At 41.5% G+C, this 21,971-nt stretch overlaps 4 protein-coding genes across 5 annotated transcripts; all 4 read left to right on the forward strand.

Moving 5' to 3' along the window:
* The first annotated feature begins 151 nt into the window (after positions 1-151).
* On the forward strand, positions 152-4,244 carry f7 (coagulation factor VII). The gene is made up of 8 exons (XM_068730691.1): positions 152-259; positions 407-570; positions 657-681; positions 1,299-1,412; positions 2,092-2,238; positions 2,751-2,869; positions 3,136-3,256; positions 3,333-4,244. The coding sequence occupies exons 1-8, from the start codon at positions 199-201 to the stop codon at positions 3,923-3,925; spliced, it is 1,344 nt and encodes a 447-aa protein (XP_068586792.1). The 5' UTR covers positions 152-198; the 3' UTR covers positions 3,926-4,244.
* Positions 4,245-4,435: 191 nt separating this feature from the next.
* f7i (coagulation factor VIIi) lies at positions 4,436-8,706 on the forward strand. The gene is made up of 8 exons (XM_068730678.1): positions 4,436-4,536; positions 4,725-4,888; positions 5,640-5,664; positions 5,999-6,112; positions 6,275-6,412; positions 7,110-7,225; positions 7,400-7,520; positions 7,879-8,706. The coding sequence occupies exons 1-8, from the start codon at positions 4,476-4,478 to the stop codon at positions 8,520-8,522; spliced, it is 1,383 nt and encodes a 460-aa protein (XP_068586779.1). The 5' UTR covers positions 4,436-4,475; the 3' UTR covers positions 8,523-8,706.
* Positions 8,707-10,136: 1,430 nt separating this feature from the next.
* Positions 10,137-15,216, forward strand: f10 (coagulation factor X). The gene is made up of 9 exons (XM_068730703.1): positions 10,137-10,272; positions 11,151-11,311; positions 11,665-11,689; positions 11,852-11,965; positions 12,106-12,237; positions 12,324-12,580; positions 12,981-13,098; positions 13,172-13,359; positions 14,183-15,216. Exons 1-9 carry the CDS (start codon positions 10,209-10,211, stop codon positions 14,615-14,617), a joined length of 1,494 nt encoding a protein of 497 aa, XP_068586804.1. The 5' UTR covers positions 10,137-10,208; the 3' UTR covers positions 14,618-15,216.
* Positions 15,217-16,040: 824 nt separating this feature from the next.
* prozb (protein Z, vitamin K-dependent plasma glycoprotein b) lies at positions 16,041-19,677 on the forward strand. Of its 2 annotated transcripts, none has more exons than XM_068730713.1 (8): positions 16,041-16,393; positions 17,056-17,228; positions 17,300-17,324; positions 17,731-17,898; positions 17,982-18,113; positions 18,190-18,269; positions 18,353-18,491; positions 18,715-19,677. In XM_068730713.1, exons 1-8 carry the CDS (start codon positions 16,318-16,320, stop codon positions 19,491-19,493), a joined length of 1,572 nt encoding a protein of 523 aa, XP_068586814.1. In that variant the 5' UTR covers positions 16,041-16,317; the 3' UTR covers positions 19,494-19,677. The 2 variants fall into 2 exon arrangements, with proteins under 2 accessions (XP_068586814.1, XP_068586823.1); XM_068730722.1 differs by having other exon boundaries at positions 16,042-16,393; positions 17,068-17,228.
* The last annotated feature ends 2,294 nt before the right edge of the window (positions 19,678-21,971 follow it).

Raw genomic sequence — 21,971 nt, forward strand, 5'->3', positions numbered from 1 at the left:
AATGTGAATGTGATGTTGTTTTTATCTGAACTGGAGGCAAAAGTGGAGGAAATTCTCTGGACATTTCGAGGGGGTCACATTTAGTCAGACGGGGTATTTCCATTGGGAACATGTGATCAATGGATGGGGGGGTGGACCAGACTTTGCACCTTTGGATCCACAAAGAAGCAGCACAGCAGCCAACTGTGAAGTCCAACTATGTGGCTGAGAGTCTTCTTCACCTTCGTCTTTAGCTTCTCCAGCTGCCGGCCGGCTTCAGGTGAGGAAGTACTCAAGTAGAAGAAAACTTGTATCTTTACTTTACTTTAAAATTTGTTTAGCGTCATTGTACTGAACATAAAGGACAGCCGAGGTTGAACGTCATTAGTTCTGCAGCTATAAGAACTCTTCCTTCTCTATTTGGAAGTCTTCCTGGATCCGGATCGAGCCCACGGAGTCCTGGTCCGGACTCGGAGGTATAACTCGGGCTGGCTGGAGGAGCTACAGATGGGGGATCTGAAGAGGGAGTGTCTGGAGGAGCGATGCTCCTATGAGGAGGCCCGGGAGGTGTTCGAACACACCGAGACCACGGTTAGACCTGATCCTTTACCGTAAAACAAATTTATATATATATATATATATATATATATATAATATCTGTGTGTCTGTTTCCTCAGGACGAATTCTGGAGCACGTACAACCGTAAGCAACCACACCTTTTGTTTCAATCTCATACCAGTATAAAGTCTCGCCATGCTAGCTGCTAACCAATGCTAATGATGGTTCCAACCCTGATCCAGGGCCATCATCCTACCAGAACCCAGACTTTAAATTACATCTGTTGTGGGACGCTGAGGTGCTGTAAATTAATATAAAACACAAATTTCCCTTAAGTGAAATGTCTTGTTCAAATGTTAGTTATTGTTGGTTCAATGCTTTTGGGTTTCATTATTATCTTTCATTTGCAGTTTATACATTTTAATGATCGTCTACGTGATTTATGGTAAAAGCATTGGACTACCGTGTACAAATAAAGGTTGAATGAACAAAATAAAGTCAATACAATTGATAATCTGGTTAACAAGTTCTACTGAGAGCTTTCTAATAAAGTACGGCAACAAAATACAAACCACCGACAGACTGAATCTGTTTTTACCTTAAAAGTTACTAAAGTCTTCTCATAACAGATTTTATCCAAGTGTCCTGGTTACTGGAGATCGTACTCAGATCGATCTAGTTCGTTCTTAAACACCTGGATACTGTGATCTACTACTATTATTATTGTTGTTTATTATAATCACTGTATTGTCGTCGTTTAGTTCCAGATAGTTGTAAGTTGACTCCGTGTCTGAATGGCGGCAGCTGCTCCCCTCAGGGTTCGTCCTACACCTGTTTCTGCCTCCCCCAGTTCAGTGGACTCGACTGTGAGCTCGGTGAGCAAAATTAACAACTGATCCTTAAAAACGAATCTGGATTCTTGGTCTGCGGGGAAACTAACACAAAGTGTTAAAGTGTTTGAGCTCTGGAGTACCTCAGGGCTCTGTTCTTGGTCCTATTGTACTTTCTATTTAGGCAGTATAATAAATATATAGTATCTTATATGCAGACGACACACAGATTTACTTGTCAGCAAACTAACTGACCTAAAGGCCCAACAGTTCTCAAGATTTTTAACAAGTACAGCTGTGTGTCGTCTGCATAGAAGAAAACATTTATTTTGAACAAATACAGCTGTGTGTCGTCTGCATAGAAGAGAAAATATATTTTTAACAAGTTCAGCTGTGTCGTCTGCATAGAAGAGAAAATATATTTTTAACAAGTACAGCTGTGTGTTGTCTGCATGGAAGAGAACATTTATTTTGAACAAATACAGCTGTGTGTCGTCTGCATAGAAGAGAAAATATATTTTCAACAAGTACAGCTGTGTGTCGTCTGCATAAGGAAACCTTTCTGACTATTTTATTCGGTCAATATTACTTATTTAATGTTGATACATTGAGAAGGATGTCATATTTAATTGTATAAAAAGGGTTAAAATGTTTAAAAACTAAGGTATTGAATTTGCAGCAAGTGAACAACTTGTTTCATGGAGAACCATTTTAAACATTTTAGACTTCAGGACGATTCGAGACAGCTGCCTGCTGGAGAACGGAGGCTGTGACCATTTCTGTGATGAAGGCGAGGGAGGACGAAGACTTAACTGCTCGTGTGCAGATGGCTACTTCCTGCATGTTGACGGACAGAGCTGCATATCAAGAGGTATTTTTGAGTTATGTCTTATATTTCCATCCATTATTTTGTTTACTGGTGGAACAGGTTTTCTATCATTATTAAATGGTAATAAAAGAGCCAGTCTGACTGAAACAGGACTAAAAAGTATTAAAATGTTTAGAATTTGAACATCTGAGAGCTTCATGTTAATAGAAACTTCTGGTTTTATGTCTGTTTTGTCAGAATGCGTCGATGCATCAGCAGAAAAAACGCTTCTCTAATAACGTTTAAACTGGCTGCAGTTGGTCTCAATCAGTCCTAAATTCCTGAACTCATCTAATATAACATTTTGTAATTTAATCTATATTTGTATATTTTTCAAGTGGCAGCATGTAAATGCAGAACTAAAGAGGCTCCAGCATTGATCCCTGTGGAACACCACATTTAAAGTTAGAAAACACTTAATGTTCTGTCAAAGTACAGAAATAATATCTGCTTCATATTCTGCTGTTTCATTAGAATATTAACGCTAAAGATATTAAATGTTTCCGTGGTTTCAGAGGCGATAGCGTGCGGCATGGTGCCGGTGCTGAACGGAGAAAACAAAGCTGAGGAACTCGACTCTCGAGCTCGGATCGTCGGAGGAACCGAGTGCCCCAAAGGTGAATGCCCCTGGCAGGTACGCTGAGGTCTAACGTCACTCATCTACTGTACAGCCTGTGATTGTGACTTTACTTCACTGGACTAAATCTCTGAAGTTCTATCAGAACCAGATTCTGGTGGAAAGACTAAATAAACAAAAGTCTTATGAAAAACAGGGACTGCTACTTAATAAAATCACCATCAGAGCCAATGAAAGATCTTCTGGTAGTTCCACGTTTTAAATGTATAAAACACGACCTCTTCTGTGTTGTAATAAAACAAGTTATCGGTTGTGTTTTGAAGGTGTTGCTGGTGTATAAAGGCAAAGGTTTCTGTGGAGGAGTTCTCTATAAACCCACATGGATCCTCACAGCGTCTCACTGCCTCGAGGACGTGGATGCTCGCTTCCTGAAGGTGGTCGCAGGTACGAATCCCTCGGTTGACAACCGACAGACATGTTCCACTATTAAAACCATTAAAACCATTAATGTGTCCGCCAGGTGAGCACAACACGGCGGTGACGGAGGGCACGGAGCAGCTCGTCCAGGTGTCTGAGATCTTCATGCACGAGGACTACGTGAAGATCACCGCCGACAACGACGTGGCCCTCCTCCGCCTGGCGTCGCCCGTCGTCTACACGCCGTACGCCGTGCCGGCCTGCCTGCCGACGCGCCTGCTGGCCGAGCGCGAGCTCTGGGCGGTCGGCCGGCACACGGTGAGCGGCTGGGGGAGGAGGGGGGAGGACGGACCCACCTCCAACATTCTGCGGCGGCTCAGGGTGCCACGGATCCGGACTCAGCAGTGCCAGGAAGAGAGCGGCGTGTCGCTCACGGAGAACATGTTCTGCGCCGGATACATCGAGGGCCGGGAGGACTCGTGTAAAGGCGACAGCGGCGGCCCGCTGGTGACAGAGTACAAGAAGGCGGCATTCCTGCTGGGCATCGTCAGCTGGGGGAAAGGCTGCGCCCGGCCGGGAAACTACGGCATCTACACCCGAGTGTCCAACTACCTGGACTGGATCCACAACCGGACCGCCACCGCAAACCTGCCGACGAACGCCAGCGAGGCTTCAACACACAACCGGACGACCTGAAGGTCCACGATGGAGGTTCATGTTTTATGTAAAAGCAGACTTTCAGCTATTAATATTATTATGACTTCCATTCTATTAAAGTAGCTTGGCTTTAAAATAACACACTGGTAAACAGTGAATGTTGCAGTAGATATTGATGGGAAGAGTAAAAAATACTTTTTAATTCATCATTAAATGGAAGACGTCTTTATTCATCTTTTGTTTTATGAATTATTACTGCATATAAATATTTTAATTATTCCATAATGTAATAAAGTATTTAAACTGTAAATCAAATTGCATCTTCATTGTATGAATACAATAAAACCTCTGAATGATGTGTTTTTGTTTGTCATTTTATCCTTCATGTACACATGTTGTGTATCGCGTACTTATGGAGTATTTAAACTGTTACTGCTGATATTCTAACTGGTACTACATGTGTACTTCCAGCTGATAACCAGCTGATGTGTTTACTGACCTGGTTAGAAGCTCAGAGGGTCTGTGGGCGTCAACCAACAGAAGCCTAAAACTGTTTGTCCCCGTTTTGTTGAGTCACTCTGAACTCATCATGCTGCTGAGGAGCTGCTGCTGCGTCTGGGTTTTACTGTCGGCCATCACTGCTGCTGCAGGTAAGACATGCTAGCATGTCATTAGCATGTCATTAGCATGTTAATGAGGTATAAACACTGCTGTTCTTCTTTCCTTCAATAAAAACTATTGTGACAGATTAAAACAGAATCTTTTGGTTTTATTTATGACGTTTCCTGCTGCACCTGTGATAACAAAGTGGAGTAAAAGATGTTTTCTTATGATTCAGTGTTTGTAGAGAAGCACGAGGCCGACAGAGTGCTGAAGAGATGGCGGAGAGCCAACAGCGGCTTCCTGGAGGAGCTGAAAAAAGGAAACCTGGAGAGGGAATGTGTGGAGGAGATCTGTGACTACGAGGAGGCGAGGGAAGTGTTTGAAGACGACGGACAGACGGTGAGACGGAAACGTATTCATTGTTTAACCATCAAACACCCAGAGAGCCTCTGTGGAGTCACAGCACTTTGTACGAAATTAAAACCAGATTTGAGTTATTACAGGAAAATGAAAACCTTCTGGACCTTTTACTTTTTCAACCCTGAGAGTTCAAACTTTTGTTATTTATTTGTGTTGTTTTTAAATAATACACTAGAACATGTGCAGTTATTAATAATATACTAGAACATGTGCAGTTATTATTAATAATACACGAGAACATGTGTAGTTATTATTAATAATACACTAGAACATGTGCAGTTATTATTAATAATACACTAGAACATGTGCAGTTATTAATAATAATACACTAGAACATGTGCAGTTATTAATAATACACTAGAACATGTGTAGTTATTATTAATAATACACTAGAACATGTGCAGTTATTAATAATACACTAGAACATGTGCAGTTATTATTAATAATACACTAGAACATGTGCAGTTATTATTAATAATACACTAGAACATGTGCAGTTATTAATAATACACTAGAACATGTGCAGTTATTATTAATAATACACTAGAACATGTGCAGTTATTATTAATAATACACTAGAACATGTGCAGTTATTAATAATACACTAGAACATGTGCAGTTATTATTAATAATACACTAGAACATGTGCAGTTATTATTGATAATATACTAACATAGTTGTAAACTGGACATAAATATAATAAAACATATTCATGTTTATTTCTTTGCAGAAACAATTCTGGCTGACGTATGAACGTGAGTAACTACTTTTACTTAGTTTATTATTTACCATTCGTTGTTACAATTTTCACATTAACATTAAAAAGGTAGTTTGTACTTATACTTTTTAATATTTGTGGAGAAGCAGAATAAAGTTTGAACAATATCTTTTGACTGAAATATATTTAGTGTTTGTGAACACTGATCAGTGTATTGATTAGTTCAGTACTGATGAATCCCTGAACACTTATTGATCCTCATTCTTCTGTTTGCTGAACTTTGAGAGTTCAAAGGTTCTTTTATCTCATATTCAGGTTCTTGTACGCTTTATGTATGACCTCATATTAGCAATAATGATATCTTTCATGAGGTCGGGACCCCTGCCTGGTGAACCCGTGCCATAACAACGGGACATGTGTCTACCTGGACACGTCCTACCAATGTTACTGTGCCGAAGGCTTTGAAGGACAATACTGTCAGACTGGTAAAGAATATGAATTATACTCATTTATCCTAAAATATAGAGAGAAAACACATGTATTCACATATCAGATGTTTAGTAATATTGTCAGTGGACGCGTTATCTTATGAATGAATATCTTATGGTATTATTATATTGTTAAGTGTGTTGAACCTTCTCTTTCAGTGGTTGAAGACCTTCTGAAGTGTCTCTATCAGAACGGACACTGTGAACATTTCTGTGACGGTTCAGCAGATCGACGGAGATGTTTTTGTGCCGACGGGTTCAAACTGGGAGAAGACGGACGGCAGTGTGTCGCTCAGGGTACAAAAACTACCAATACTACCAATACTACTTGTATTTACTGTGATCAAGTCAGTTTGTGAGTAGTACATCTACCTTTGTGTACTCACGTAGAGGGAGTCCAGCAGGTGACCAGCAGGAGGTAGCAGACTAGAAACAGAGGAAACTAAATTAATATTCATTTAATGATCATTAAAACATTAAATATATAATAACTAATGGATGATTGTTTAACAATAAAGTAACTTCCTCTAAATCAAATATTTAATCCTCCAGTTAAACAGTGATGAAAGTAACTAAGTACAGTACTCAAGTACTGTACTTCAGTACAAATTTGAGGTACTTTCTCCTTCACTACTTCTCAGAGTAGATGTACTTTTTACTGCTCTACATTTAGTTACTTTATAGATTTAGATTATTAATCAACTAATAAATGATGATGTATTATTGTATTAAAATATAAGGAGTACGTTAATGTAATAATATATATAATTATTACATTAAAGTGATGTAAACATGAATGTAATAATAATATATATTATTCTGCAGAATGAGTACTTTTACTTTTGGTCCTTTAATTATATTTTGATGCTGATACTTTTATACTTTTACTTAAGACTTCTACTTGTAACAGAGTATTACTCCACTGCGGTATTACTAGTTTTACATCACAGTACTCAGTACTTCTTTACAGTTTTTGTGTATTTGTGTGTTTCAGTGGAGTATCCGTGTGGTCAGCTGCCTCCACAGGACTCAGGTCTGAACCAGTCTGTGGTGGGTCAGACCAGACTGGTGGGAGGAAACCAGTGTCCCAGAGGAGGGTGTCCCTGGCAGGTAAAGAGCAGCTAGCGCCTCCTAGAGGCTAATTATGTTGTTCTAGTGGTGCTAGAGGGCCAAAGAGTCACCAAGATGGTCACGGATCATCCTCTGGGGACAATCAATAAGTACCTCAGATTTCATGTTAGTCTGACCAGCAGTGTTCTATCCTTCCTTCCTTCCTTCCTTCAGGTTCTGGTTCAGTTAAATGGAAACAGTCACTGTGGGGGGGCTCTGATCAAACCAGACTGGGTCGTCACCGCTGCCCATTGTATCCACGGCAACAACCCTCAGAGCCTCACTGTGGTGGCCGGTAACTATTAACTAATAACTAATCAATACTGTCTGGTCAGATCAGTGTAACTTAAGTTAGTACGGTTGTTCTGTAAAGTAGTTTTATTATGTTTTTTATTAAGTTATTTTATAAAGTTCTTATGTTATAAATTAAACATTTTTATATAAAGTTGTTTGTAAAGTTGTTAAGTAAAGTTGTTTCGTAAAGTTGTTTGTAAAAATGTTTGTAAAGTTGTTTAGTAAAGTTGTTTGTAAGGTTGTTTAGTAAACTTGTTTGTAAAAATGTTTGTAAAGTTGTTTGTAAAGTTGTTTGTAAAGTTGTTTTCTAAAGTTGATGTTATTAATGTCTCGTTTAACGGTGTCTTTTCCGTAACCAGGTGAACACAACTTGGACGTAGAAGATGGCTCAGAACAGAAGTTACCTGTTTCCATGGCCTTCGCCCACGAAGGTTACGTCCCGTTAACGGGCGATAACGACATCGCTCTGCTGCAGCTCGGTCGTCCCGTCACCTTGAACCGTGACGTCGTCCCCGTCTGCCTGCCGACCGGAGACTTCGCCCGGTGGGAGCTGTTGCCGGTCCGCTACCACACCGTGTCTGGTTGGGGCAAGAGGACCTCGGGGGGCAACGCCGACCAGTCCGGCGTCCCCGTCGCCCCGGTCTCCCCCGTCCTCCGGAGGATGTCCGTGCCCATCCTCCAGAACTCCCAGTGCTCCCAAAGAGCCCAGTTCAACTTCACCGACAACATGCTGTGCGCCGGGTACCTGGAGGGTCGCCAGGAGAGTTGCCGCGGAGACGACGGGAGCCCGTTGGTCACGCTCTACGGCTCCACCCACTTCCTGATGGGTGTGGTCGGCTGGGGGCGGGGCTGCTCGTATCCGGGGTATTATGGGGTGTACGCCAACATGGCCAACTTTGTGAACTGGGCGGAGGGCATCATGAAGGACCCACCCACCATGGCGACAGCCAATGAGAAGGCAGCAGAGAAAGCTTTGGAGATGCTGGAACAGAAACTAGTTTAAACTAAGATGAAATTCAGGAATCAGATTTAATTCTTTATTTGCTTTAATTTTCCTGTTATACTTCGTTTTTTAGGTCCTAATGTCAAAAATCTTAAGGTTTTATTTCCTATAAAAAGTCTGGAATCATCTGTTGTCAAAGTCGCTGTATTTGGCCGTGATGTTAATAAAAGTTACTGAAAGAGAAGTGATGGATTATTTGTGATCAATGATTTTCACACATAATAAAGTCTTAATTAGTTACACTGTGAAAACATCACATTATTTACGGACTATTCTAAGTATTTCCAACCCAAATGTGAGATTATTGGTACGAAACCAAACAGGTAGTTCATTTTTTTGTACTTTTACTTTACAAACTGGCTGCTTTTACTTCTTCCACAGCTGGAGTTATGTTTGAGTCCACAGAGTCAATATTTGCATGTTGAGTCAGTGTTTTAAGATTTACTGTAAACGTCTCTCACTCTGCCAAAAGAATTCAGGAGAAGAATTCCTTCACCTCCTTCGTACAGACGATCCTCCTCAATATTTCTGAAACATCTGGTTATCATTTGCAGTCTTTGGGGTCAAGTTACATCCAAATGTAGCAACACATATATCAAAAAGTATCAGTATTCAGATCTTTTACTGCAGTAAAAGTACTAATAATACACTGTGAAAATACTCTGTTACAGTAAAAGTATTAATGCTATTATTTTATTAGTAATAAAAACTGAATAATAAAGTAGTCTATTATAAAAGAGACACTTCTGGTTGCAAAAAAACAAGGCCAAAACCAAGATGGCAACAGCCGAAAAACCAAGATGGCGACTGCTGAAAAACCAAGATGGTGACTACCAAAAACCAAGATGGCGACTACCAAAAACCAAGATGGCGACAGACAAAAACCAAGATGGAGATGACCAAAAACCAAGATGGTGACGGACAAAAACCAAGATGGAGATGACCAAAAACCAAGATGGTGACAACCAAAAACCAAGATGGAGATGACAAAAACCAAGGTGGCGATGGACAAAAACCAAGATGGCGACGGACAAAAACCAAGATGGAGATGACCAAAAACCAAGATGGCGACGACCAAAAACCAAGATGGCGACGACCAAAAACCAAGATGGCGACGGACAAAAACCAAGATGGAGATGACCAAAAACCAAGATGTTGACAACCAAAAACCAAGATGGAGATGACAAAAACCAAGATGGCGACGGACAAAAACCAAGATGGCGACGGACAAAAACCAAGATGGAGACGACCAAAAACCAAGATGGAGACGACCAAAAACCAAGATGGCGACGACCAAAAACCAAGATGGCGACGGATAAAAACCAAGATGGTGACGACAAAAAACCAAACCACTTGTTATATACAGTCTTGAAAGTTTGAAAGCAGTGCACTCTGGGACTTGTAATTCACTTGTAAAGTTGTAATGGACAGTGTGTTTTTTATCAGTGTAACATAATATGGTTAAGCTCCAGTGTGTCATCAGATAAGCCCCGCCCAGTCTGATCCGAGTAGATTGAACATGTCAACACCTCTTCCTCCCTCCTCTTCCTCTCTTCCTCCCTCCCTCCCTTTCCTCATACAGGTCATTACCCTCTCTACCTCCCCTCCTCCCTCCCTCTCTCTCCACATTCTGACTCCATTACTTCCACTCGGCACACTCAGCCGAGCTCACGTCCATCCGGGGCCATGTTTTGGTTTCACCAGCCGCCGCTCGTCCTCCTGCTCCTGCACCTGACCGCCGCTCACGTCGGTAAGTTCACCGACTTATAAACTAGTAGGAGTTGAAGCGAGGTGGAGAAGACATGTTGTGTGTTGGTGGTGAGGGGGGGGTGTGTGTTGTATGTTGATTGGTGGCTGGCAGGTGACCCTTGACCTCGTCCGGTTTCATGTGTTGATTTCAACAGATTCTTTTGGAATTTTTGATGACTGACAGCAGCAGAATCTCTTCTTACATCTCATTGGACAAAGAGAACACCTGCTCGTCTGTGATTGGTCCAAAATGTAATTCTGAAAACATTGACTTTATCCCAGAAGATGTTAAAGAAAGTAGAGGGAGCTAACTTAACTATTTAAGAGTATGTGGATACATTAACATGTTGACCTGGTGAGGATCAATAAAGATATTACAGTTCATCCTCCGGGGAGCATGAATGATCAACCACATTTCATCCTACAATAGTCATTGAGATGTTTCACTTAAAACCATGAATGTCAACCTCATGGTGGCACTAAAGAGTCAGAGGGTCACCAAAGTCTGTCAAAGAGTCATCCTCTGGGGAATATGAATGTCTGGACAAAAATTCAAGACAATCCACCCAAAAGTTGTCAAGTCATTTCACTCAAAACTTTAAATGTCATTCTAATGGTGGCGCTTAAGGAAAAGTCACCAAATCATTTGGATGCATCTTTAGGGAACCATGAATCTCATAGTTGAGTGAAACATTGACCTACTGGTTGCATTACATGAAAATTCAGAGGATCACCAATATCAGTAGGGTTCATCCTGAGGGGAACATGAATGTCTGAACCACATTTCATCACAATCCATCCAACGGTTGTTGAGATATTTCAGTCTTTCAGGACATTTTGTTGAAACTTAATGATAAAATAAAACTCTTTGTCTTGCAGTCTTTTTGGACAGCAAGGATGCCAGCCAAGTTCTGACCCGACAGAGACGAGCCAACAGCTTTTTAGAGGAAGTTAAACAAGGCAACATGGAGAGGGAGTGCATCGAGGAGCGCTGCAACTGGGAGGAGGCGCGAGAGATCTTCGAAGACGCAGATAAAACTGTAATAAATAAACACTGCCCTCAAACAAAATGCTTCACAACAAGTCTAAAAGTTAGATAGTATATTCTAGCTTAGCTTATCTTAAGATAGCTTAGCACAAAGCTTGTAGGCAGAAATAACAACTCCAAAGGTGTTTGATTTGACCAAGACTTTAGCAACAGTTAGCATTGGAGCTACTTCTTGCTACTTTGTTGACTTGTTAGAAAACAAGATCCACATGTAAAAAAAACCGTCAGATTGGAGTTTTGCCTGAAGCTGCTTTGTTTTCAAATCTCCAGGTTCAAGTTTTAAATAAAACATTTGCACCTTAAACTGATCTGATCTAATTCTCCGTTTTTCTTTTTTTTTTGCAGAATGAATTCTGGGCCAAATACGTTGGTAAGGAGTTTGTTTTGTTCCTTTAAAATGACTAAACCAACCGGATCATGTGTTTCAAGGAGAGAATGCACCTTTAAGAAACAAAAAAACAAAACAAGGCTACGTAGAACCTGAAACGAAAGCATGTTCTAAATGTCGATAAAATTGCCGTTTGTCCTGCAGATGGCGATGCCTGTGAGTCGCTGCCCTGCGCTCATCAGGGACTTTGCAAAGACGGAATCGGGAGCTACACCTGCTACTGCCAGGCCGGCTACCAGGGCTTCAACTGTGAAATCGGTACACGAACCAAAGTCACTCTGGACGGCAAACGTGAAAAGATGGCGGCATTGGACTTTGGAACCTTGTCGGCAGAACGTCGGGGTTCTTGTCGAGCTACCCATAAAAACATTCACAAGTGTTTCCTTTGTCTTTTGCAGTTATTCCGGAGCTCTGCGAGAATAAAAATGGCGGCTGTGAACATTTCTGTCGCGTGGAGCGAGGAAACATTCAGTGCTCATGCGCCGATGGGTATTTCCTGGGATCGGACGACAAATCCTGCAACTCCAACGGTGAAAAAAAGGCTCTAGAAACCTGTAGCATCACCATCAGGACAAAAGCTAATCTCTGAATGTGATTTCAAAAATGCTTCTTGCAGAACCCTTCAAATGCGGCGCCATCGTCAGCGGAAACACCCGGAATGTTTTCAGGTACGTGCGGAAGAACACGACGGACGCGAACGTCACCGAGTCCAACCCGACGAACCACAGCGCCAACATCAACTCCACCGAGTCGGCGGACGCGGCACCGCTTCCCCAAGACTCAGTTTTTGAGGAAATCGTCGTCCCCAATATGGGGAGTATGACCCGCATCGTCAACGGAGAGGACTGTCCTCCAGGAGAATGTCCGTGGCAGGTAGGGACACTTTCTGAGGACAAGGATAATAAATAATGTCCTCATGAGGAACGATGTAGAGACGAAGAAATCCATGTTTGTTTGGACACACCTGGGAGTCCATTACTGTCAGGGTGTCCATTGTTGTCTCTACGTGGATACCAGGAAGTCAATTATAGTCCAATTGTCCATTGTTGTCTCTATGTGGACACCTGAGAGTCTATTACTGTCAGGGTGTCCATTGTTGTCTCTACGTGGACACCAGGGAGTCAATTATAGTCCAGATATCCATTGTTTTCTCTACGTGGACACCTGGAAGTCCATTGTCGTCTCTGTGTGGACCATTAGAAGACCTTTACAGGTTTCTGGAAGTCCACTACAGCAGTGTTATACAAACATCTGTCCCGTCTTGTCCTCTCAGGCCCTCCTCCTGAACGAGAACGACCTTGGGTTCTGCGGAGGAACCATTCTCAACGAATACGTCATCCTGACCGCCGCCCACTGCATGAACCAATCACGCTTCATCTACGTGAAGCTTGGTGAGTCTAAACCGACCAATCGGCTCGTTACCGGCTGTGTTTGAACTGTCTGAAACTGTCTTTGTGGGTACAGGTGAGTTTGACGTGTTGGTGGATCACGGTAACGAAGCGACCCACCAGGTGGAAACCATCATCACCCACAACAAGTACCGGCCGGACACCTACCACAACGACATCGCCCTCATCAAACTGGCCACGCCCATCAAGTTCTCCAGGTTCATCCTGCCGGCCTGCATACCTGAGTCGGACTTTGCTGAAAAGGTGAACTTTTGAAGCTGGTTATTAGGATACAATTTCTGGGAACCATGAATCTCGTAATTGTTAAAGATACTTTTTGCTGGATGAATGAAACTTTAACCGTTAAATTGGCACCACTCTCATGAAGCAACAGCTGGTTAGCTTAGCATTAACACTTTTCACTTAAAACAACCTCATAGTGGTGCTAAAGAGTCTGAGGGTTAATCCTCTGAGAAACATTAACGTCTGAACTAATTGTTGACGATTCATCAAGTTGATCTTGAGATATGTTCAGTAAAAACTGTGACTTGCTTGTGGCGCTAAATAAAAAGACAAAGGATCACCACTTTCTTTAGGATTCATCCTCTGGGGAGCATGAACGTCTGAACCAAAGTTCATGACAATCCAGCCAAATACTTCTGCTGGATGAATGAAACTTAAACCTGTATAAATTGACAACACTTATGTTTCTACGGTAACTATGAAGCAACAGCTGGTTAGCTTAGCTTAGCATAAAGACTGTAAACAAGGGGTAACTACTAGCCTGGCTCTGTCCGAAGGTAACAAACTCCTCCTACCAACGCCTCTAAAGCTCCCTGATTGACATTTTATATCTTGTTTGTTCCGTAAACAAACAACAATTTGACAGATTATTTCTTGGCTTCTCATGGTTGATTATTTCTTGGCTTCTCATGGTTGCTAGGTAACCAGTGTCGACAGGAAGTTACTGGTTCAGGCACGTGAAATAATTTAGCACTGTTTCCACTCTTTATGCTAAGCTAAGCTATCGAGCTTCTAATATGATCGAAAACGATGCAAAAACTGGGTTTCTTCCCTCCTCTTGCAGGTGCTGATGCAGCAGGTCGATGGCACCGTCAGCGGTTTTGGCCGACTCGGCGAAGGCCGTCAGCCGTCCACCATCCTGCAGCGCCTCACGATGCCCTACGTGGACCGGCAGACCTGCATCGAGTCCACCCAGCTACGCATCTCCACCCGCATGTTCTGCGCCGGCTATGACACGATAGCCAAGGACGCGTGCCAGGGCGACAGCGGCGGGCCGCACGTCACGAGCTACTCTCACACCTACTTCATCACCGGCATCGTGAGCTGGGGCGAAGGCTGCGCTCGCAAAGGCAAATACGGTGTCTACACGCAGGTGTCCAAGTACATCCGCTGGATCCGAGAGGCCATCGACAAGCTGGTGCCTGAAGGGAAGAGCGGCGGCAGTGGCGGTGGAAGGGTGAGGAGGCACCACGGCGCCATCAAGAGGCTGGTTCTGTAACACCGGAACGGAGTTCTTCTTCTTCAAAAGTCATCAAACAGAGATCCACCACACTTTAAGCCTCTCATGTAATCATCAATTTTGTGTTTTAACCATCACATTTATCACTCTTATCTGTTTTTAAAAGATGTTTCTAATCTTCTTAAAGCTATATTAATGAAGGGGTTTGGCCACTAGGGGGCAGCAGAACAAGCTGCATATCAACATAAAGTAGCTTCTAAAGTAGCTCCAGCTAACGTGTTAGCTGACTGCCACAGCTAACGTGTTAGCCAACATGTTAGCAAACCGCCACCTGCTTTCACAGACCAGGTCAAAAGCGTTGGAGTTCCTCAGGGTTCGATTCTGGGTTCTCTGGATTTTCTCTTAAAGCTGCATTAATTGTTTTTTTTTAAAAGTCTGTAAACAAATCATCTGATCACATTATCAGCTAATAAAGGAGCAGCTAGAAAAACATTTTAACTAATTTTGTGCTCGGTAACATTTGAAAATGTGTTTCAATAAAAAACATTTTCTGTTTTCATGTATATTTTTTTTTCAGTCACTGTCAGAAAGTAGCTTTTAAAGCTGAAATTGAAGCAAAATAAAGAAATACAACAACAGTCTGATGAATGAAGTTTTTGTCTGAATAAAACAAAAATATCTTAAATTAAATTTACTTTCTCGCTATTGGTGCATTTTATTTTTCTTTATTTAATTTAATTAGAGTTGAATTAATTAAATATATTCACAAAAAAATATTTTTCCTTCTTGGTCATCACTGTAAACTAAATGTATTATCTATAGTTTTATATTTTATATTTAATTTGAATATTACATTTGTAAGGCTGAACTTCAAGCAACTACTGTAATATTAAATTAATTGTTTCAGTCGTTGATTCTCAGGTTCCAGCTTTTATTATTGTAAACACAGGTCATAAATATGATGAATAATTAATTCTAATAATTAAAAAAATAATTAAATAAATCCAAAATATAAACAGTTTTGTCTCCAGTGTTTATTCTAATAAATAAATCGATTGTTGGTCGACTTCTTAATGATCACATTAGTAGTCGATTAATTAGAAATTAGGAAAAAAAAAGTATATTTGTCACCAACGAAACAACAAAAACAAGATGTTTGAGGACGTCACTTAGAGTCTGGATTAAGAAACAACGTTAGCATTTAGCCTCATGTTAGCACTCTTTGCTAAGATAATGAAGCTTCTCTGAGTTCTCAGACGTCGTGTTCTTTCCTTTATTTGCTCTGAATCCTCATTTTAAATGATTAATCTCTTGTTGACCTGAAACAAACAAACTCACATGTTGTTGGAGGTTCAGAGGTGAAAGGTCTGAGCTGCTGCTTGTTTTGAGAGACAAACAGACCAGAGTCCATCGAAGAACCTTCTGTTCCTCTTTTAACTCTTCATGGAAACAGATCGACTCGTTCAGGTGAACAACCCAGTTAAAAACTGTTTCAACAACATCACGTTTGTAAAAATGTGTTTTAATCGCAGCACAGATTAGCCTGAAAGCTAACGGACGTGTTTTATATTCAATTATCACCGGAGTCTGGTTCACAGTAAAACTGTACCTCTCTGAACAACATATCAGACATTTAAGGGAAGCGTTTCTGTGTGTGTGTGTGTGTGTGTGTGTGTGTGTGTGTGTGTGAGAGAGTCAGCGTGTGTGTGTGTGTGTGTGTGTGTGTGTGTGTCAATGTCATGGCGGTCGGCATCATGTCGGCGTCTCTCTTCTACCTCCTCGTCTGCTTCCTTCAGGTTCTCATCAGAGCACAAGGTAAGACCTCCGGCCTGTGACCTGTGATGTTGTGTTTGTTGTTTTGTGTTTGTTGTGTTGTAATTGTTGTGTTGGTTGTGTTTGTTTGTTGTGTGTTTGTTGTGTTGTGTGTGTTATGTTTGTTGTGTTGTGATTGTTGTTTTGTTTGTTGTGTTGTAATTGTTGTGTTGGTTGTGTTTGTTTGTTGTGTTGTATTTGTTTGTTATGTTTGTTTGTTGTGTGTTATGTCTGTTGTTTGTTTGTTGTGTGTGTTATGTTTGTTTGTTGTATTGTATTTGTTTGTTGTTTATGTTTGTTTGTTGTGTTATGTTTGTTTGTTGTGTTGCGTGTGTTATGTTTGTTGTGTTATGTTTGTTGTTTGTTTGTTGTGTTTGTTGTTGTTTGTTATTATGATTTATTTTATACAAACTACTAAATGTCTTTCAATAAATTAAATAGATGAACACGCCTTTGAAATAAATCCTGAATTAAATAAATGATGCAATAAATATGTGAATAAATGTAAATTCATATTAACAATTATCATAATTTGGTACTTTGCAATAGAGAAGTGATGTTTATTTAATTATAATAATAAACAATAATATAATAAACAGTTTTGTTTCCAGTGTCTATTCTAATAAATAAACATTAATAATAATACATATTATAATAATAAATAGATATGTCTCCAGTGTTCCAGGCCCCTCAGGACCAGCAGGTGTTCTTGAGGTCCAGGAGGGCCAACATGTACCTGGTGGAGGAGATCCTTCAAGGGAACCTGGAGCGAGAGTGTTACGAGGAGCGCTGCAGCTACGAGGAGGCGCGCGAGTACTTCGAGAACACGCAGAAGACGGTGAGACTCAATAATCAATAATCAATAATCAGATGAAGTCAGCTGGTTTTAACTCGTTAGTTTCTCTTCAGATCGCCTTCTGGACCGTTTACTACGGTGAGTTATAATAATAATAATGACAAATTAATAACAAATAAACATGAAACAATAGAAATGTTTGTTTTTGTACTTTAAAATAAACATCAATATTATTTAACTTTATTTAACTTTTACTAAATAAATATCATACATGTTTAAAATATGTTTAATATAAATTAATAATAAATAAACATTAGAAATGTTTTGTTTTATATAAATATTTATAATTTTTTTGCATTTTCTAAAGAAATGTTATAAATGTGCATTTAATATATAAGATAAATATAAAATAAATAAGAGATATTTTATTAAAGGTTTTGTTTACTTGAGAATAAACAAATAAAAATGATTTATCTCAGATTTCTTGTTTTTATTAATACATTATTTATTTATATCCGTCTGTATTGATCTGATCGGTGATCAGATGGGGATCAGTGTGACCCCCCCCCCTGCCTGCACGGGGGGACCTGCACCGATGAAGTGGGGGGGTTCAACTGCTCCTGCAGCCCCCCCCACTACGGATCGGTCTGTGAACTGGGCGCTCTGGGAGTCGGAGGACGGCCGGCCACCGCGCCACAAGTCACCGCGGCAGGTTTGGGCCACGGCCACAGCGACGTATTAGCCCCGCCCCCTCAGAGGAGGCGGGACTAATATTGACTATATTTAATGTTTCAGAGCTCTCAGAGTGTCCGATTGACGGGCCGACGGCGTGTCACCAGCTGTGCTCGCCGTTCTTCACCTCCTTCAGCTGCTCCTGTGTGCCGGGATTCAAACTACAGACAGACGGGCGGAGCTGCCTCCCCGAAGGTGCAACGCTAAAAAAAACCCACCACCAGGTTTAACCAAAAACCCGCTCAAACTAACGACGTCTTTGTGTCCTCAGTGGAGTTTCCCTGTGGACGACTTCCTGACAACCTCAACGCCACGTCCTCCATGTGTCTCCATGGAAAGTGTCCCTGGCAGGTAAAGAGCGTCTCTCAGCCAATCACAGTGAGGCGTTGAGCTCGTTTTGTTTTATTTAGTTGGGGTTTGTTTTGCCGCTCTAGGTGTCCCTGCTGAGCAGCAGATGGGCAGAGCCGTGTGGCGGCGTGGTGCTGGGGCGCCGCTCCATCCTGACCGCCGCCCGCTGCCTCCTGGCTGGCTCGCCAACCGACCTCCGACCCTCCGACTTCGCCGTGGTCACCGGTATGAAGTTTATTACCTGAACGTTGTATCAGTGCTTTTGATGTGTGGACAGGTGAGATTTAAAATGCCGGTGTTCAGGTATTTAGTGGGTTCAGATTAACAGATATATGTATTTTTACTTTAAAGGATTGTAGTTAACGGGGTTTTAATTGATTTAATGTTAATGTTAAAGATCAACTTCACAATAAAAGTCCACTGGATGATGATTATTCTCGTTTTCTAGGTGACGGCGAAGAGAAGACGCTGGTTCCCGTCCGGGTGCTTTACGTCCACGATAGTTTCCGTACAGGTCACCACAACAATGACCTTGCACTCCTCGAGCTGGCCCGCCCCCTTTCCTTTAGCCCCGCCCTCATCCACATCTGCCTGCCTGAGAGGGACTTCAGCGAAAACGTCCTGATGCATTCTGGGAGGACGGGCGTCGCCATGGAGCGTGGGGACGGCGGGCGGACCGAGAAACTGGTCTACGTGACGCTGGACGAGTGTCGCACGCGGATGAACGTCTCGCATCCACTCAGCAACAAAATGTTCTGCATGAGGAACCAGAAAAGACCTTTAGGGAACCAGAATGAACCTGTAGGGAACCAGAATGGACCTTTAGGGAACCAGAATGAACCTTTAGGGAACCAGAATGGACCTGTAGGGAACCTGAGCCGAGCTCAGGGGAGGCTGAATGGACTCACAGGGAACCAGAACCAAAATCCAGCCCAAAATGGGACGCCCAATGGAGCAGAAAACTACAACGAGTCAAAGATCCAGAACCAGGAGCCCTCAGAATCTGACCGCCGTTCGAGGTCAGAGGTTGGCGGTGGTCTGCTGCCGGGGTCTCCGGTTGCCACGGTGGACCGAGGGACGGCGTTTCTGACAGGGCTGCTGATATCATCAGGCGGCGACGGCCTGGTGTTCACCAAACTGTCCCGCTACCTGAGCTGGATCCGACCGAGGCTGGAGGCGGCCGAGGACCACATGACCTCACAGGTCAGCCAGTATCCCGCTGTGTGACCCGGCAACACACCGCCATCTTTAAAACTCCTCTGTCAAATCATCCTCTGATGCTTCTTATCGTATTTTATAGATTATTTTTCTTCAAATACAAAATTGTTGTCAAATTATCAATCAGCCATTACGCTGACGATGTTCTTCTCTCTGTTGATAATAATAAATATTCTAAAAAGATTAAACAGAATCATTGAGACTCCAGATGTTTTATTTACACGTTTGTGTCACATGACAGGATCCTGTAGAAGTTGAGCTTTTATTGTGAAAAACTGAAACAGGAAGCTGTTCCTGTTTAAATCTAAGCTTCCAGCTGATTTCTCTTCTTCTGTTGCTCAAAGGATCTTTGTCTCTTTGAACAGAGTTTAGTTCTCTATCTACTAAACTAATTAACTTCTATTAGTCAAGACACTTTCTACAAAATAAAAGACATATATAGTCGTATGTATGTATGTATGTATGTATGTACAGTTGTGGTCAAAAGTTTACATACACTTGTAAAGAACATAATGTCATGGCTCTCTTGAGTTTCCCCGTTATTTCTACAACTCTGATTTTTCTCTGATAGAGTGATTGGAACAGATACTTCTTTGTCACAAAAAACATTCATGAAGTTTGGTTCTTTCATGACTTTATTATGGGTTAACAGAAAAAGTGATCAAATCTGCTGGGTCAAAAATATACATACTGCAGTGCTAATATTTGGTTACATGTCCCTTGGCCATTTTCACTTCAATTAGGCGCTTTTGGTAGCCATCCACAAGCTTCTGGCAAGCTTCTCGTTGCATCTTTGACCACTCCTCTTGCCAGAATTGGTGCAGTTCAGTTAAATTTGATGGCTTTCTGACATGGACTTGTTTCTTCAGCATTGTCCACATGTTCTCAATGGGATTTAAGTCAGGACTTTGGGAAGGCCATTCTAAAACCCTAATTGTAGCCTGATTTAGCCAGTCCATTACCACTTTTGATGTGCGTTTGGGGTCATTGTCCTGTTGGAACACCCAACTGCGCCCAAGACCCAACCTTCGGGCTGATGATTTTAGGTTATCTTGAAGAATTTGAAGGTAATCCTCCTTCTTCATTATCCCATTTACTCTCTGTAAAGCACCAGTTCCATTGGCAGCAAAACAGCCCCACAGCATAATACTACCACCACCGTGCTTGACGGTAGGCATGGTGTTCTTGGGGTTAAAGGCCTCACCTTTTCTTCTCCAAACATATTGCTGGGCATTGTGGCCAAACAGCTCGATTTTTGTTTCGTCTGACCACAGAACTTTCCTCCAGAAGGTCTTATCTTTGTCCACGTGATCAGCAGCAAACTTCAGTCGAGCCTTAAGGTGGCGCTTTTGGAGCAAGGGCTTCCTTCTTGCACGGCAGCCTCTCAGTCCATGGAGATGCAAAACACGCTTGACTGTGGACACTGACACCTGTGTTCCAGCAGCTTCTAATTCTTGGCAGATCTGCTTTTTGGTGGTTCTCGGTTGACTCTTCACCCTCCTGACCAATTTTCTTTCAGCAGCAGGTGATAGCTTGCGTTTTCTTCCTGATCGTGGCAGTGACAAAACAGTGCCATGCACTTTATACTTACAAACAATTGTTTGCACTGTTGCTCTTGGGACCTGCAGCTGCTTTGAAATGGCTCCAAGTGACTTTCCTGACTTGTTCAAGTCAATGATTCGCTTTTTCAGATCCATGCTGAGCTCCTTTGACTTTCCCATTGTAGCGTTTGTGGGCGTTTGTATCCAATGAGCCCTATTTAAATGGCCTCAGAGAAGTCACCAGCTGTAGTCACTCATAATCACTCACAAGAAGTTAAGAGGCCATGCTATGAAGCTCATTTCATTGACACAACTTTCTAAGTCACCAAAATTGCTAATTCATGTTGCTGTATGTATATTTTTGACCCAGCAGATTTTGTCACTTTTTCTGTTAACCCATAATAAAGTCATGAAAGAACCAAACTTCATGAATGTTTTTTGTGACAAAGAAGTATCTGTTCCAATCACTCTATCAGAAAAAAATCAGAGTTGTAGAAATAACTGGAAACTCAAGAGAGCCATGACATTATGTTCTTTACAAGTGTATGTAAACTTTTGACCACAACTAACTATGTATGTATGTATGTATGTATGTATGTATGTATGTATGTATGTATGTATGTATGTATGTATGTATATATATATATATATATATATATATATATATATATATATATATATATATATATATATATATATATATATATATATAGATAGAACTAAAAATCTAAAGCTTTAAAAGCACTAGAATGTAGTTTGGAAGTTGAATCTTTTAATGAACTAATTAAGAAACTAAATATTAAACATTTGTGCCAAAAACGGCAGAAAATCTGAAATATTTAGGGCATGAAGATCATATTTACAATTAGCAGTTTATATTTGAGATGTGCAGCTTTAAAAGTGACAAATTGCTGTCAGAATAAAGACTCCAGTACCCACAATGCAC

This window comes from Cebidichthys violaceus, unplaced genomic scaffold, assembly GCF_023349555.1.
Source record: "Cebidichthys violaceus isolate CVI_PGR_0920_01 unplaced genomic scaffold, fCebVio1.0.p SCAF_103, whole genome shotgun sequence".
NCBI classification, from domain to species: domain Eukaryota; kingdom Metazoa; phylum Chordata; class Actinopteri; order Perciformes; family Stichaeidae; genus Cebidichthys; species Cebidichthys violaceus.